We start from the raw sequence: 12,760 nt of genomic DNA, 5'->3' as shown, positions 1-12,760 counted from the left end.
ATCAAACTTGTTGGAGTCGTCTGTTTTTAAACAATTTATCTTATTTAAATATACAATAATTAAATAATTAAAAGAACAAATTAACAATTGTTTGGCTTAACCGGTTATGGTAACTCTTGTTATTTCCAGCTTACAACCAATTGTAACCGGGCCTGCCTAGGTTGTGACTTGTCGGGGTTGAGGCCCGATTAGCTCTTTATTATTACTTTATTAGATGGAATTCGATTATAGTCTAATAATGTTTTAAAGGTGCATTTGGTATCTGAAGTGAACAAACCCTTAATAGAGTAAAATGTTTGAATGATTATTTAAAATCTAACGCTCAAGAAAAAAGTCAATGGACTAAAACTGTTGGTTAAAAAATAGTTTAGGGATAAATTTGTAATTTATTATAAAAAAGAAAGCAAAGGGGTTGTAAATGTAAAATGTGATTTATGTTAACCACCCCCCCCGCCCTCTCCCTCTCCCTCTCCCTCTTTTCCAGCATTCTTCGGTGCTTGCCTCCTATGAATTTCTTCCAATCTGTCTTCTCCGACGATCCGGACCCTTCTAGTCCGGAACCCCAATCCCAAAACCCAGAATCGATTCCTCCAAACCCTAGTGCCACCATCCCAGCCATCGCTTCCGCATGGACCTTCGGTAGCGGCTTGATGAAAACCCTAGCCTCCAAGTCCGAGTCCGTCATTGAGACCTACCGTCGTGATCTAGAGGAGTTTAGCTCTGGGATCAAGAAAGAAACAGCCGTGATCCGGGAAGCAGCTGCCCGAGCCGTAAAGGACCTACCGACCTCCCTTGAAGCTGGTGCCGGCTTGGCTCAGGAGTCTCTCGAGTCGGTCGGCCAAGCCATCGACGATCTTGGTAGTACCGTCACCGAAATTATAGCTCAGGGTAAGGATTCGATGCTGGCCGTTGATTATTCTGATACTGATAGTGATGTTACTGATGCTAATATTAATAAGAAAGTCAGTAGTAGGGATGATTTACAGTCTTTGAAACCTTATACTAGACTTGATGCACAAATTCGTACGATTCAAAGTGATATGAGCACGTATTTGAAGGATCCTGAGGACTTGGTCGAATATAATGAATGGAAATCAGGGTTTAAACTTGATGAAAAAGTGGGGGAGATTGATGATATTATGAATGGAAACGATGGAGTGGTTGGGGAGATATATAGAGAGATTGTTCCTGCAAGAGTTGATGAGGATTCGTTTTGGAGTAGATACTTTTATAGGGCTTATAAGATTAATAAGGCAGAAGAGGCGAGGGCTAATCTTGTGAGGAAAGCAATTTCAGGTGAGGAAGATGAAGAATTGAGTTGGGATGTAGATGAAGACGATTATGAAGAAAATGCGGAATCCGACTTGAAGATTGAAGAGAAAGAATCTGTTGAAGATTCTGAAAAAGAAGGGAAGAAATTAGACGATGAGAAAGTGGAATCAAGAAAGGGGAATCAGACAGAATTGGAAGTTGATAACATGGAAGCAAAATCAGATGTGAAAACTGCATCTGAAGGGAAGACGGATAGAGATAGTGATATTTCAGTTGTTTCTAGCCAACCCTCGCCGGAGGAAGATGGATGGGATGAGATTGAAGATATAGGCAGCAGTGATGAAAGCAAGGATAAGGTGGTTTCTCATGGCAGTCCAAAGAGGGCAGAGTTGCACAAGCGATTGAGCGTTGCCCAGGAAGAAGAAGAAGATCTTACATGGGATATTGAAGATGATGATGAGCCTGTTCAAGCATGAAATCCCACAAGTATTTTCACGTTTGATTTATTAATCACCCCATCTTTCGGGGTAATTTATCTGGTAAGTACTTGGATCATGTTCCTTGGTTTCTTTGCTCTTCCTGTTTCTGATGTACATAATGTGACTATATCTTTTAAAGAAGAAATTGCAATTTATTGTCTCCCTTTTTCCTAATAGTATGCTACTCTCTTGCAAACATATTCTATCATACGCATCACACAAGTTTTTAATTTATTTGAAAAATTATGGTATGTGGTAGGTACATTTGGTACGTAGGACATGATGGAACAAAATTTAAGTAGAACAATTCTTTTACCCACCTACCGCCTATCTCACATGTCAGATTAAAACTTTAATACCTTTCACAATTTTTTCTCCCACCTATCTTACTTTTGCCTGTCCAGTCCCGTTTGCAAACCAAACACACCTATCTGTATATGCTGAAACCACATCTTTGATATACTTGTTCCCACCATCGGCTGAGATTTGATGCTTAACTTGCATAGCATATGAGGCAAAGGTCAGCATACATCTAGGTTCCCCCGTGGTGTATTATCTTCTCCCTAATGAGAGAATATTGTGTTTGATTTGTTCCCTTTTAAGTTTCTAGTTGCTTGCATTCACTGGTTTTGCTTATTCATCTGGAGAATCAAGATGCAGGAAGTGATATCATATTGGCAAGGTCCATTGTGATTCTTTGGTTATTAACATGGTAGGACTAGTTGAGTTATTGTCTGCAGTAAGCAATTGTGAATTCTGGAGCATGATTTCAATCCAATTTTCACTTTCTGATGTGGGTTTTATAGTACAAGTCTGTTGAAATATGTAGTTTGTAAATGCGGGGTGTAGATAGATTAGTCGTAACGCATAGATAATTGAATGGGGTTAGTGACTTGGAATTACTGGTAATACCGGCGACTTACAACTATGTAATCCATCTCCGGTGTAAAGCAGAGGGAGAACATCTATGCAATATTTCATTTGATATGAGATATTAGTCTTAACACAAGTCTCTAAAATTTTCAACAATTCTTATTTGGGATATGCAACATGTTTTGTTTCAAATAGCCGGCAAATTCTCTTTTTTAAAGTATATTGTTTCTTATTCGAAACAATATTGACATAGTTTAAGATATGGTATTTTTATTTCGGTTTGGTTGGGTAAACGATTACGATTGTAGTAATGATATGGATTGTTTTAAAATATACCATTTAGCCTTATGCAAACATGTTATTAACAGTAGTAGGATGTTGTGGTTTTTTAGCATTATGCAAAAAATATTTACCTTTTTTTTCTTTCAAAAATACGCACTTCCATCGTGTGATAATCTGAAGTTTGAATATGGCAAACACTATCATTTGAAGTTCTTTTCATACAACGTAACGGACAAAACAAAAAAAGAAAATTCATTTTACCGAATTAAAAAATATGTTTATTTAAAGTAGCAACATTTACAATGCTTGATTCAAAAAAAAAACATTAATAATAATAAATAACAACAAAATGATTTCTTTACCTCTGCACTTTTACCTTACTTAATAACCTTTTCCCGATAGAGTAGTAGTAGTAGTAATAATAATAGTAGTTGTAGTATGCACCTCTGGGACTGGTGTTTCTTTGGCTTCATTTTTCCCTCGATCTACCCAAACTCTTATTCTTTGATGACTTGGAAGTAGTTGTAGAATCGCTATGTTTCTTTCTGCCCGCCGAAGCAGGGTCCACCAAGGGGCCAGACCATGTCTGGATGGGTGCTTTCCCATACGAAAAATTGGAACTGAATGGTACATCTGGAGGATCAAAAGCTGGATCCATGTGCATGTGATGTGATGAACCCAATGGGTACCCAAGTGTCCCATCTTGGTGGGGTGGAGGAAACTTTTCGCTCTTGCTTTTCGCGTTTGCATGTGTGATCAACCGCCGTCTCTGCCAAGGAATCGGATAAACCAAATGGTGTAAGAAACATCTATTGATTGTACTGATAATCTACAACTAAAACCGAAGTCCAAATTGGGCTTCAAGAGAGAATTTGCATGCAATAAGGTAGCTGATAAACCATCTGTTGGCTGAAAAACTAGTTGTTGGTTGATATAGAGGTAAGGTCTGCGTACATACTACCCCCCTCCCAAACACTACCTCCAAATGGGATATACTCGGTTTGTTTCATTTGGTTTGGCTTAGTGATCCAGTCCTACATTATGCTAATATTAGTCCACAAGTAAAGTTTGCATGACATACATCAAGGTTTGTTTGCAGCTCGGCGTTGGCTTCAGGAGCAGGAACTGCCCTTGCAGGTCTTTCACGTGTGCGTGTCTTCTTTGCACCATCAGCATTGGATTTACCAGCAGCTCTCAGTCTACCAAAAAGAACAACAATCGAGTTACAATATGAGTTGATGAACAATTAAAATAACTAGTCAAACTTATTAGATTTCTTTTTGTTTTTGACTTGGTGTCACATCGCACCTTCTAGCTTCTTCATCACGTAGTTTAGCATCCATCTCCTTGCTGGGTGGATATTTCGGGAGGCTTGACGGATCACAAGCATAAGGTTTTGTCGTAAAGAACTGAAAAGGGCAATGCATGATAGTTATTAGTATCAAATGAATCAAACAAAAATCATGCATGAAATCTAAAGCTATACATAAGACATGTATGAATATAATTAACCAGAAAACGTAAATATCCAAGTTGGTCCATGTATCCCTGGCACAGAAGTCAAAGTTGTACGATTTGCTATTGGAACTATGTTGGATCTTTGTGTGGTGCATCTCAATCACTCTGCAATGAATTATATGTTGGATCTTTGTGTGGTGCATCTCAATCACTCTGCAATGAATTCTACCATGCACCGCCTTTTGCCAGAGATATTTCCTTCTGATATAAGATACCTCAGATCTCGCTGTTTCCAGAAGGACCTTCTTTCGACACTAAGAAAAAGATTAGGTTGCCTCTAGGAAGAGTTGGTACACATAAAGGTTCACCTGCTCAGGTGTGGTTTCCCAAGTCTGTAAAAAAGCACGACACTTTTATCTTTAGTATCCTCCTTTTATCTCATTCACCGACCCAGCTCACTAATGATCCTTATGACCCATTGAAGCATGTGTCCAATTTCACACAATGTTTACCTGTATCATTGATATTATATTGCACCTTGCTGGAAATCCTATTTTCTTGGTCAAATTACATGTTATGTAATGTCACAAGGTTCTTCACAAACGGGGATGACATGGTTGATTTGACATTAAATATGAAGGCTCTATCATTTGTAATGTAATGTGGACACCACTTGTGCGATGCAAGCATCAAGAATGCTCATGGTCGATATGACATCCCTTGTTGATGGTTCTGAGGAGGGGAAGGTATCTATAAAGCCAAATCAGACTATAGCTTGATCATTAAGCTGTAAACAAATACACGGATATGTGAGTGAATAGGCTCTCCATACCATCAATCCCATCAAGTCACAAACAAATAGCCCCCAAGTCTTAGAAAAGGTTATAGGTGCTACCCAACATCAAAACCCACACGGTACAACCGAATCCGATAGCCATTCTCTGGTTCTTCCATTTGTTGCATCCAATTAAGGATTACCTATGCTTTCTAGAATGTCTAATTCTGTGACGTGAAGGTACTAAGATTATGGTGGAAAACTGTGTTAAAAAGATACTAGTATGGGGATATATATATATATATATATATGTGTGTGTGTGTGTGTGTGTGTGTGATACAACGATATTGGGATTCAAAGATTCTAAAGAAGAGAAGGATGCAGGAATGTGTTTTTACGTACATAAACAAATATAAAACCATAAGAAATATATTAATCACCACGCTTGTCCTTTTAATTAGTATCATGTCAGATCACCTCCTATTTTCTTCGTCGTAAGATTTGAGTTTATTTTTTAATTCATTGTTGGTTTCTAATTTGAAATTTGTGAACTTTCCTCTCTTTTCTAGTTAAGGGAAGAACAAAGTAATCCATGTTCATATACCTATTCCCATATCCCTGTAAATTAGTGCTCAAATAATTCGGGAATACGATCATGCCTAAGGTGGAAAATGTTGCTTTAACATTATCGCTCTAGTGCTTTGATCAGCATTTCGAATCGAGTTTCAACATAAGCACAAAATTCAGAAATTTTGTAAAGGTTCCACTAATGAGTGGTAATTGACGAATTTAAAACCTAACATATAAAAAAATTCATTTATAGACTAACATTCTAGTGTTAATTCACTCGTATAGAACGTTGACGTTGTAATAATAACGAAGATAAGAAACCCACCAATACACTAACAAGATCTAAATGGTTTTAAAAAGTTGAGTTCAGATATCAGGAGTTTACTAAGGAAAAAGAAATGAAGTAAAATGTATAGTAGAATAAGGCAACTTCAAACAGATAATGAATAATAATACCATTCCCTTTTTGCCCCTTTGTAACATAAAAGTCAAAATTCCTACATTAGCCCCTGCACCTCTCTTAACTACTGCTATTACATCCATATTAGAACACTACTATCAACTCTACCCTTCTCTCCTCCTAGTATATGTATCTAATAGCCGCTACACCGCTATATATTAATTAAGTCATCCCACCACCACATCCAACTTTGTGAAAACATTCTCATCAATTCAGCTGGTGCACCAAGGCTCATTTAACTTTGCAATGGGTGGGGATGGAAGTCTTTGTACGTGTACTTTCCCTTGGAATCTGAAAGTCTTCAGAAGATAGGAAAAAATCCAAGAAAGCTCGACCTATGGGGCTTTATGATGTTAAGCAATCAAGCAAAGAAAAAAGATCTAGGCACGACAACCGCTTCTTGAGATGCAGTTTCCAGCTAGTAGTGAGTTAAACGTAGTAAAGTTTGGTTTACCTTTCTTATATATAAATAAGATCAAGAAGCCTAAAAGAGGAAATACTAACACCACAACAAAGAAAGGTAAACCAAACTTTACTACGTTTAACACACTACTAGCTGGAAACTGCATCTCAAGAAGCATATATATATATATATATATATATATCTCCTTTAGAAAGTAATAAGAAAAACATTACCGGATTTGAGCGTTACCATGAAGAGACCTTCATGTTAACACTCAAATCTGGTAATGTAGAGATTAAAATTTGAAACATCGTCAAAACCAACAAATTGATCATCCAGGTTCAAAGAAACTTAACTTCCACATCAAGGGCCGTTCCCTAGTATATTAAAAGCGAGATTTTGAACATGGCCCCTAAAATTTTGGGGTCCAATATTACGTGTGTTTTAGGGCCTTACATCAACCTGTGTACAACTATAACCCAAATGGTTCAGGTTCAAATTGGTTCAAATTATTAATTGCTTAGGTTTAGGTTCAAATTATTGATGGTTTAAGTTAGGTTCAGATTGTTAATAACATATATTTATCCATGTTATCTCACTATGCAATGTAATCAAAAGCTTTGGATGTAGTAGGGCCTCCAAAAAGATTGGAACATCCCTGTTCCACGTGCTAAAGGAAACAATAGATCTCTCACCTTGGGAATCTGTTTCCAACTGGAAACCTGTAATTCTAATAACTTCAAAGCTCAATATTATGATTAAAAATTTGATAATGTGATATCGCAAACAGAAAAAAGAAAACTTTGTGTCCTACTTGCCATACGGTTGGCTTGTTATTCTTACAGATAAAATCTCTTCAGTTATTGAATCTGCAGTATGTTCTTAAATGTCTAGCTTTATTAACCTTCAGAAAAAATAGTAAAAAACGAGGGAAAAGGATGTGATTTTGATAGATAGTTATAACATGAATTATCAGAAAGCAGGCACAGTAGAACTTATTTTGCAAGAAAGAGAAGCAACAGAACAAGACTAATATGTTATCTTGATATAAAAGAATTAACCAAGTATTAGATCGACCAAAATGAAAAACGATAGGTTGGACACTTACTTCACTTCCCAAAGCAGTCGTTGCAGTTAGACGTTCAGCTGGATCAATAGCGAGAAGGGTATCAATTAGTGGTAATGATGATGGTGGAAAATCTTTGAATGTCTCTGCTATGCATCTTCTATACGACTGTTGAGGCTTAAATATGGTTGCATGTGGAAGCTTTGACTTTTTCCAGTATTCGTCAGAAGGGGAACCACATAACTTGAAGATCTTGTGAAGCTGTTCAACCTGGGTGCAAGGGAGCAAAGAGTAATATGACATAAGGAGTAACAGAAATCAGAAGACTCGATAGAAAACCTGGCAAGTCCAACCAAACAAATGCAGAGAAATAAAGTCAGTAACCATTCCCACACCCTCCTTCCTGATTGTGCATGGCTCCAAAAAAGACCATGGCATACACTTTACATAGACGATCATTTGAAGGAATAATGGACATCTGCTCCAATGAATGTAGTACGTAAATTAATACTTCATCTCCCTATTATGGTCCATGCAAGCTCTGATAAAGAGCACTGCTACACATGGTTTTAAAACAGCACCTGAGGCGGTGCCTCTTGGACCCTGGACGAGGCTTACGCCTTCGTTCAGTGAGGTGGTTTGGTGAGGCGTGAAGCGGTGTTGAGGCGTACGCCTCAGATCTGCTTTGATAAAGGTTTTTTGGCTTTTTTATAAGCTTTATGACAGCAGTAGTACTTCTCTTTATAGCACACGTGTCTTTATTTTAAAAAACTAAAAGTCAAAGCCCAATGACCCCAATGTGTACTCTTAATAGTTTAAAACCCAAAAAGCTAGTACTTTCTCCTCTCAATCAAAAAGTGTGGTTTGACCCTTCCTCTTCCTCCAAGCAACCAATTTTTCCACACCCTCTCAGCCTATCTCACAGTTTCACTCTTTTCTCAGTGAAGGACCCAGCAATTTAGTATTATATATATTGTATATGAATGTGTGTGTATATATATATATATATATTTGTGTAGTATGCATACATATTTTGGTGTACATATATTTCCACCCTTACGCCTCGGACCGCCCCGAGGCTTACGCCTCAAGGACCGATTCCTCCTTTTAAAACCTTGCTCTGACACCCACATAAAGGAATACAGGTCGCATGCTATAGCAAATACAATCTTAAATTAAACCAAACCAGACGAACGCAATATATCCCACACACAGCCCAAGGTAGGTTCTGGGGCGGGTAGGATGTAGGAATATCTTACATCTTACCCTTGGGGTAGAGGTAAGATGCCACTAAAACTAAGGTCAGTAGAGAGGTTGTTTCCATAAAGACTCCTGGCTTGCAGAACAAAGATTAGCAGGGAACCAGTGCGGTAAGTAGTAGCCAAGTGTGTGCAAACAAGTAACAGGTCAGTACAATGGGAAAAAAAAACTACTAAAGCAGGGGGAACACTATGTCTGACAACAGTAAAAGCAACTAAATCTAAGGTCGGTATATGGTCAAAACAGAAAATACCAAGACGGACAAACAGTAAAGGATCCCACAAGTAGATGCATAAATAAGATAGGGAAGGTAAGCGGAACTAACACTGCCCTCTTTCTAAATAGAGAATACATATCAAAGAACAAAGAGCAGGATGACAGGGATAAACTCTAAAATACCTGTAGAGCAGCCATCCCCATGGTGCTTCCAATCAATAAACTACCCAAATATAAAAAAATTGTATTCACATAAACATGCACAGCTATAAACTAACATCACCCTCAACATATAGATATCAAATAATCAACAACTACATGATAAAATGAGTTCAAGTGATGAACAGGGTTAACTTCCAGGACAATTTCAGAGTCGAATAGCTGTAATAGAAATGTAAGAGATTGTTAGTTACCTCTGTACGACCAGGCATTATAGGTTTCCCAGCCAATAACTCTGCCAAAATGCAACCTGCGCTCCATAGGTCAATACCTACACCATAATCAGTAGCTCCAAGAAGAAGCTCTGGTGGTCTATACCATAATGTAACCACCCGACTAGTCATTGGCTGCTTGTGGTTGGGATCAAAGAAGGATGCTAAACCGAAATCAGCAATCTTTAGAACCCCACCATTATCAAGAAGAAGATTTGACCCCTTGATATCCCGATGTAAAACGTGGCGGTTGTGACAATGTTCAAGCCCAGACAATAGCTGATGCATATAACATTTAACCTACAACATTCATGGAAGCTTAACATGAATAAACCAGCTGTATCCAAACAACATTAACCAGACCCCTCTCCCCAGTGAGCACCCATCAGTTGATTCAAAAAAAGTAACAGAATCTAACCTGAGGCTCCGTAAATTTGATTGTAGGACTCGCAGCAAGTCCAGCCAAATCGTGTTCCATGTACTCAAAAACAAGGTACAAACTACAAGACATCCTTGATGTCACTAGGCCTTCCAATTTCACAACATTTGGATGATCTAGACGGCGTAATATCAAAATCTCTCTGGCCATGAACTTCACACTCTCGGGCTCCAAATTGTCAAACCGTACCTTCTTCAATGCAACAATTTTTCCTGTCATGGTATCCTTAGCTTTGTACACATTACTGTATGTACCTTGTCCAATCTAATCACATCACAATATATACCGTAATCAATAAATGTCAAGCACAGTGAAAATGTTAGTCATCACAAAGCTAATTTGTTCATTGGCAAATTTAACCGACTATGATAACTCAAAAATGTATAGATAGGGTCGGGTTCAGGGGAAAACCGCAAAAAAAATGAAAAACTGGGGAACACCCCGGTGAGCATTCATCTATGCACATGTGCATACAAGTAATTTGTGAGTAATTTTTTCAGTATGCACGGGTACATAACATGCACGGGTGTATAGAAAGTAGAAACTAATAAACAACTTCAATTACTCATATGCACATGTGCATACGTCCAGATGAATGGTTATCAAAGTGATCCTCAGTTTTTTCATTTTTTTGGGGTTCAAAACTGACATGTGGATACCGTCTTCCTCAGTTTTTCATTTTTTGGGGTTTCGCTGAACCTCCCCTCTCCCCCCCCTCTCTCTCTCTCTCTCTCTCTCTCTATATATATATATATATATATATCACTTCAGATTGACCCTATATACATGCCAAATCTCTCTTGTGATATAAAACAATTGATCAGAAGAGTAATAAATACACTTCAACTCCGACAAAAAGATTCAAAGAAAACTGTAACATTACTTGCCTTGTCGATTTTCTCAAAAGTATCAGCTCTCCGAGGTGTCCACCCATTGATGGCTTCTCCGGCAACAGCAGATAGCCAAGCTGGCCATCCAGCAGCAATTTGTTCACCGTGGATGTTCTTGGGTGGATTACTGAGTCTAGGATTCGGCTTTGAGCGCCTTCTTTCACCTCTTGGCCTCACACTTCCATCTTTCTCCCCTTTCCGATCCACTCCATTTTGTGGCTCACCACCAGCAGTGCCAACGTTGCTACTATCAGGATTTGCCACTAAAGATCCATCTCCTCTCCCAGAATGAATTCTTTCTCTCCTCTTCTCTGCGACGATCTCAGAACTCGCTGGCCCAGAAGACGAAATCTCTTTGCCAAATACACAACCCATGGCTACACACATTAAAAACCCTAACCCTCATTTCTCATCACATTCCGAGACAATTCCCTTGATATACACCTGAATAATGATGCGGCAGAGCATATTCCAACAGCAATGAATGAAGTTGAATAATGGGTTTGGATGAAGATGCGGGGGTTGATGAGATGAACCCTAGATTTCTTTTTCTTTTTCTTTTTTCTTGTTTGCCCAACAAAGCAAGGGCAGCAATGATGTAGAGGTATAAAGCCCACAATTTATGGCGGTCAAAAATGAAGAAAAACAAAAAGTTGATAGAACTGTAGAGCTTTAATTGTGGTGGTGTTAACAAAATGAAATGGTATTGGGTAATGAAAGTACGAGTTGGGAATAAAAGAGACAGATCGTAGCTTACTTACGTACGACTTTCTTCAAGGGATTTGGTGGAATTGCAGAGTGACAGAGAGAGCTGATCTGCTCCCTCAACCTCTTCTGCTTTCTCTCTCCTTTGCTTTTTTTATCAATCGATCCATCACGCAATTTCAACTACGCTCAAATATTATTATTATTATTTCTATTTCAATTTCAAACCTCTCATGTCATGGGTATGGGTATACATAAAAAAAAAAAAAAAAAAAAACAATCATTTTTTACCTTTTTCATCATCAATCAATTTAAAGTTGGTTTTTTATTAAGTCTAAATTATCTGTGTATAGATTAATTTGTTTGTATATATTGAAAGATTTTCATTTGGAATAGTTTTTCCATACAATTTTGAGATTCCATTACAATACTCATCAATTAATATTGTGTGTTTGAACCAAGTGGGGCGAGAGAAACATGGGAGTGAAGTAGAAGATAGGCCATTGCAGTAGCCACCCGATGACAAAATTTATCCAACACGTTACAAACCTTTCCCCATTGTATGTGTGAGTTGCCGGTAAGACCAACACCACCAATTGTCGAGAAAAGAAGCGCCACCATTACCAGGTATCAAAATGGTTACCATCAAAGACACGTTTTTGTTTCCGCCTTTAGTTGCTAATGTAAGGATCAAAGACGCTGTTGTATCACAATTGCATTTGCAATTACAAAGTACCTGTAAGCAATAAATTAATGATCCATTTAAATGAATTAATCTGTATCAACGTAACGCATGCGATCTGACATGGATCATTTAGACAACCAATACGAAGAAAAATGAAGATTGTTCGTCAAATATATTTGTACTCAACTACAAGTAAAAAAGATGTCAAAATAGTTGAATAAAGTAGTTATATGACATCATAAAACTGACTTTCTTTACAATTCTTTTGGCAATGTTTTATTTTATATAGTTGAGTCTTCAATTTGCCTATGAAAAGCAAATTGCATCTTAAAAATACATGGAGTTATCTTTCATTTGCCATTTAAAGAACATTTTGGAAAGAGATTTTTAAGAGTCTGTAATTTGAATTTTGAAAAATAATCAATAATTTTAAACAGGCAAATTCTCAAGGCTGGTTATGCTTCGGAGATGTATTGGAAAATTTTATCTATTTCGT

At 37.7% G+C, this 12,760-nt stretch overlaps 2 protein-coding genes across 3 annotated transcripts; one reads left to right on the top strand and one right to left on the bottom strand.

Annotated features, from left to right (window-relative positions):
• Positions 1-485: 485 nt before the first annotated feature.
• On the top strand, positions 486-1,920 carry LOC112501560 (BSD domain-containing protein 1-like). Of its 2 annotated transcripts, XM_025105226.1 has the most exons (2): positions 486-888; positions 1,297-1,920. In XM_025105226.1, the coding sequence occupies exons 1-2, from the start codon at positions 507-509 to the stop codon at positions 1,746-1,748; spliced, it is 834 nt and encodes a 277-aa protein (XP_024960994.1). In that variant the 5' UTR covers positions 486-506; the 3' UTR covers positions 1,749-1,920. The 2 variants fall into 2 exon arrangements, with proteins under 2 accessions (XP_024960994.1, XP_024960993.1); XM_025105225.1 differs by having other exon boundaries at positions 486-1,920.
• Positions 1,921-1,999: 79 nt separating this feature from the next.
• On the bottom strand, positions 2,000-11,432 carry LOC112501559 (probable serine/threonine-protein kinase At1g54610). Its single transcript, XM_025105224.1, has 7 exons — positions 10,872-11,432; positions 9,964-10,248; positions 9,528-9,845; positions 7,681-7,908; positions 4,215-4,315; positions 3,988-4,105; positions 2,000-3,675 (listed from the first exon to the last, which is right to left on the bottom strand). Exons 1-7 carry the CDS (start codon positions 11,259-11,261, stop codon positions 3,376-3,378), a joined length of 1,740 nt encoding a protein of 579 aa, XP_024960992.1. The 5' UTR covers positions 11,262-11,432; the 3' UTR covers positions 2,000-3,375.
• Between the last annotated feature and the right edge of the window lie 1,328 nt (positions 11,433-12,760).

Source organism: Cynara cardunculus, unplaced genomic scaffold (assembly GCF_001531365.2).
Source record: "Cynara cardunculus var. scolymus isolate 2C unplaced genomic scaffold, CcrdV1 Un_Scaffold_232, whole genome shotgun sequence".
Taxonomy (NCBI): domain Eukaryota; kingdom Viridiplantae; phylum Streptophyta; class Magnoliopsida; order Asterales; family Asteraceae; genus Cynara; species Cynara cardunculus.
This window is presented reverse-complemented; position numbering and strand designations above follow the sequence as displayed.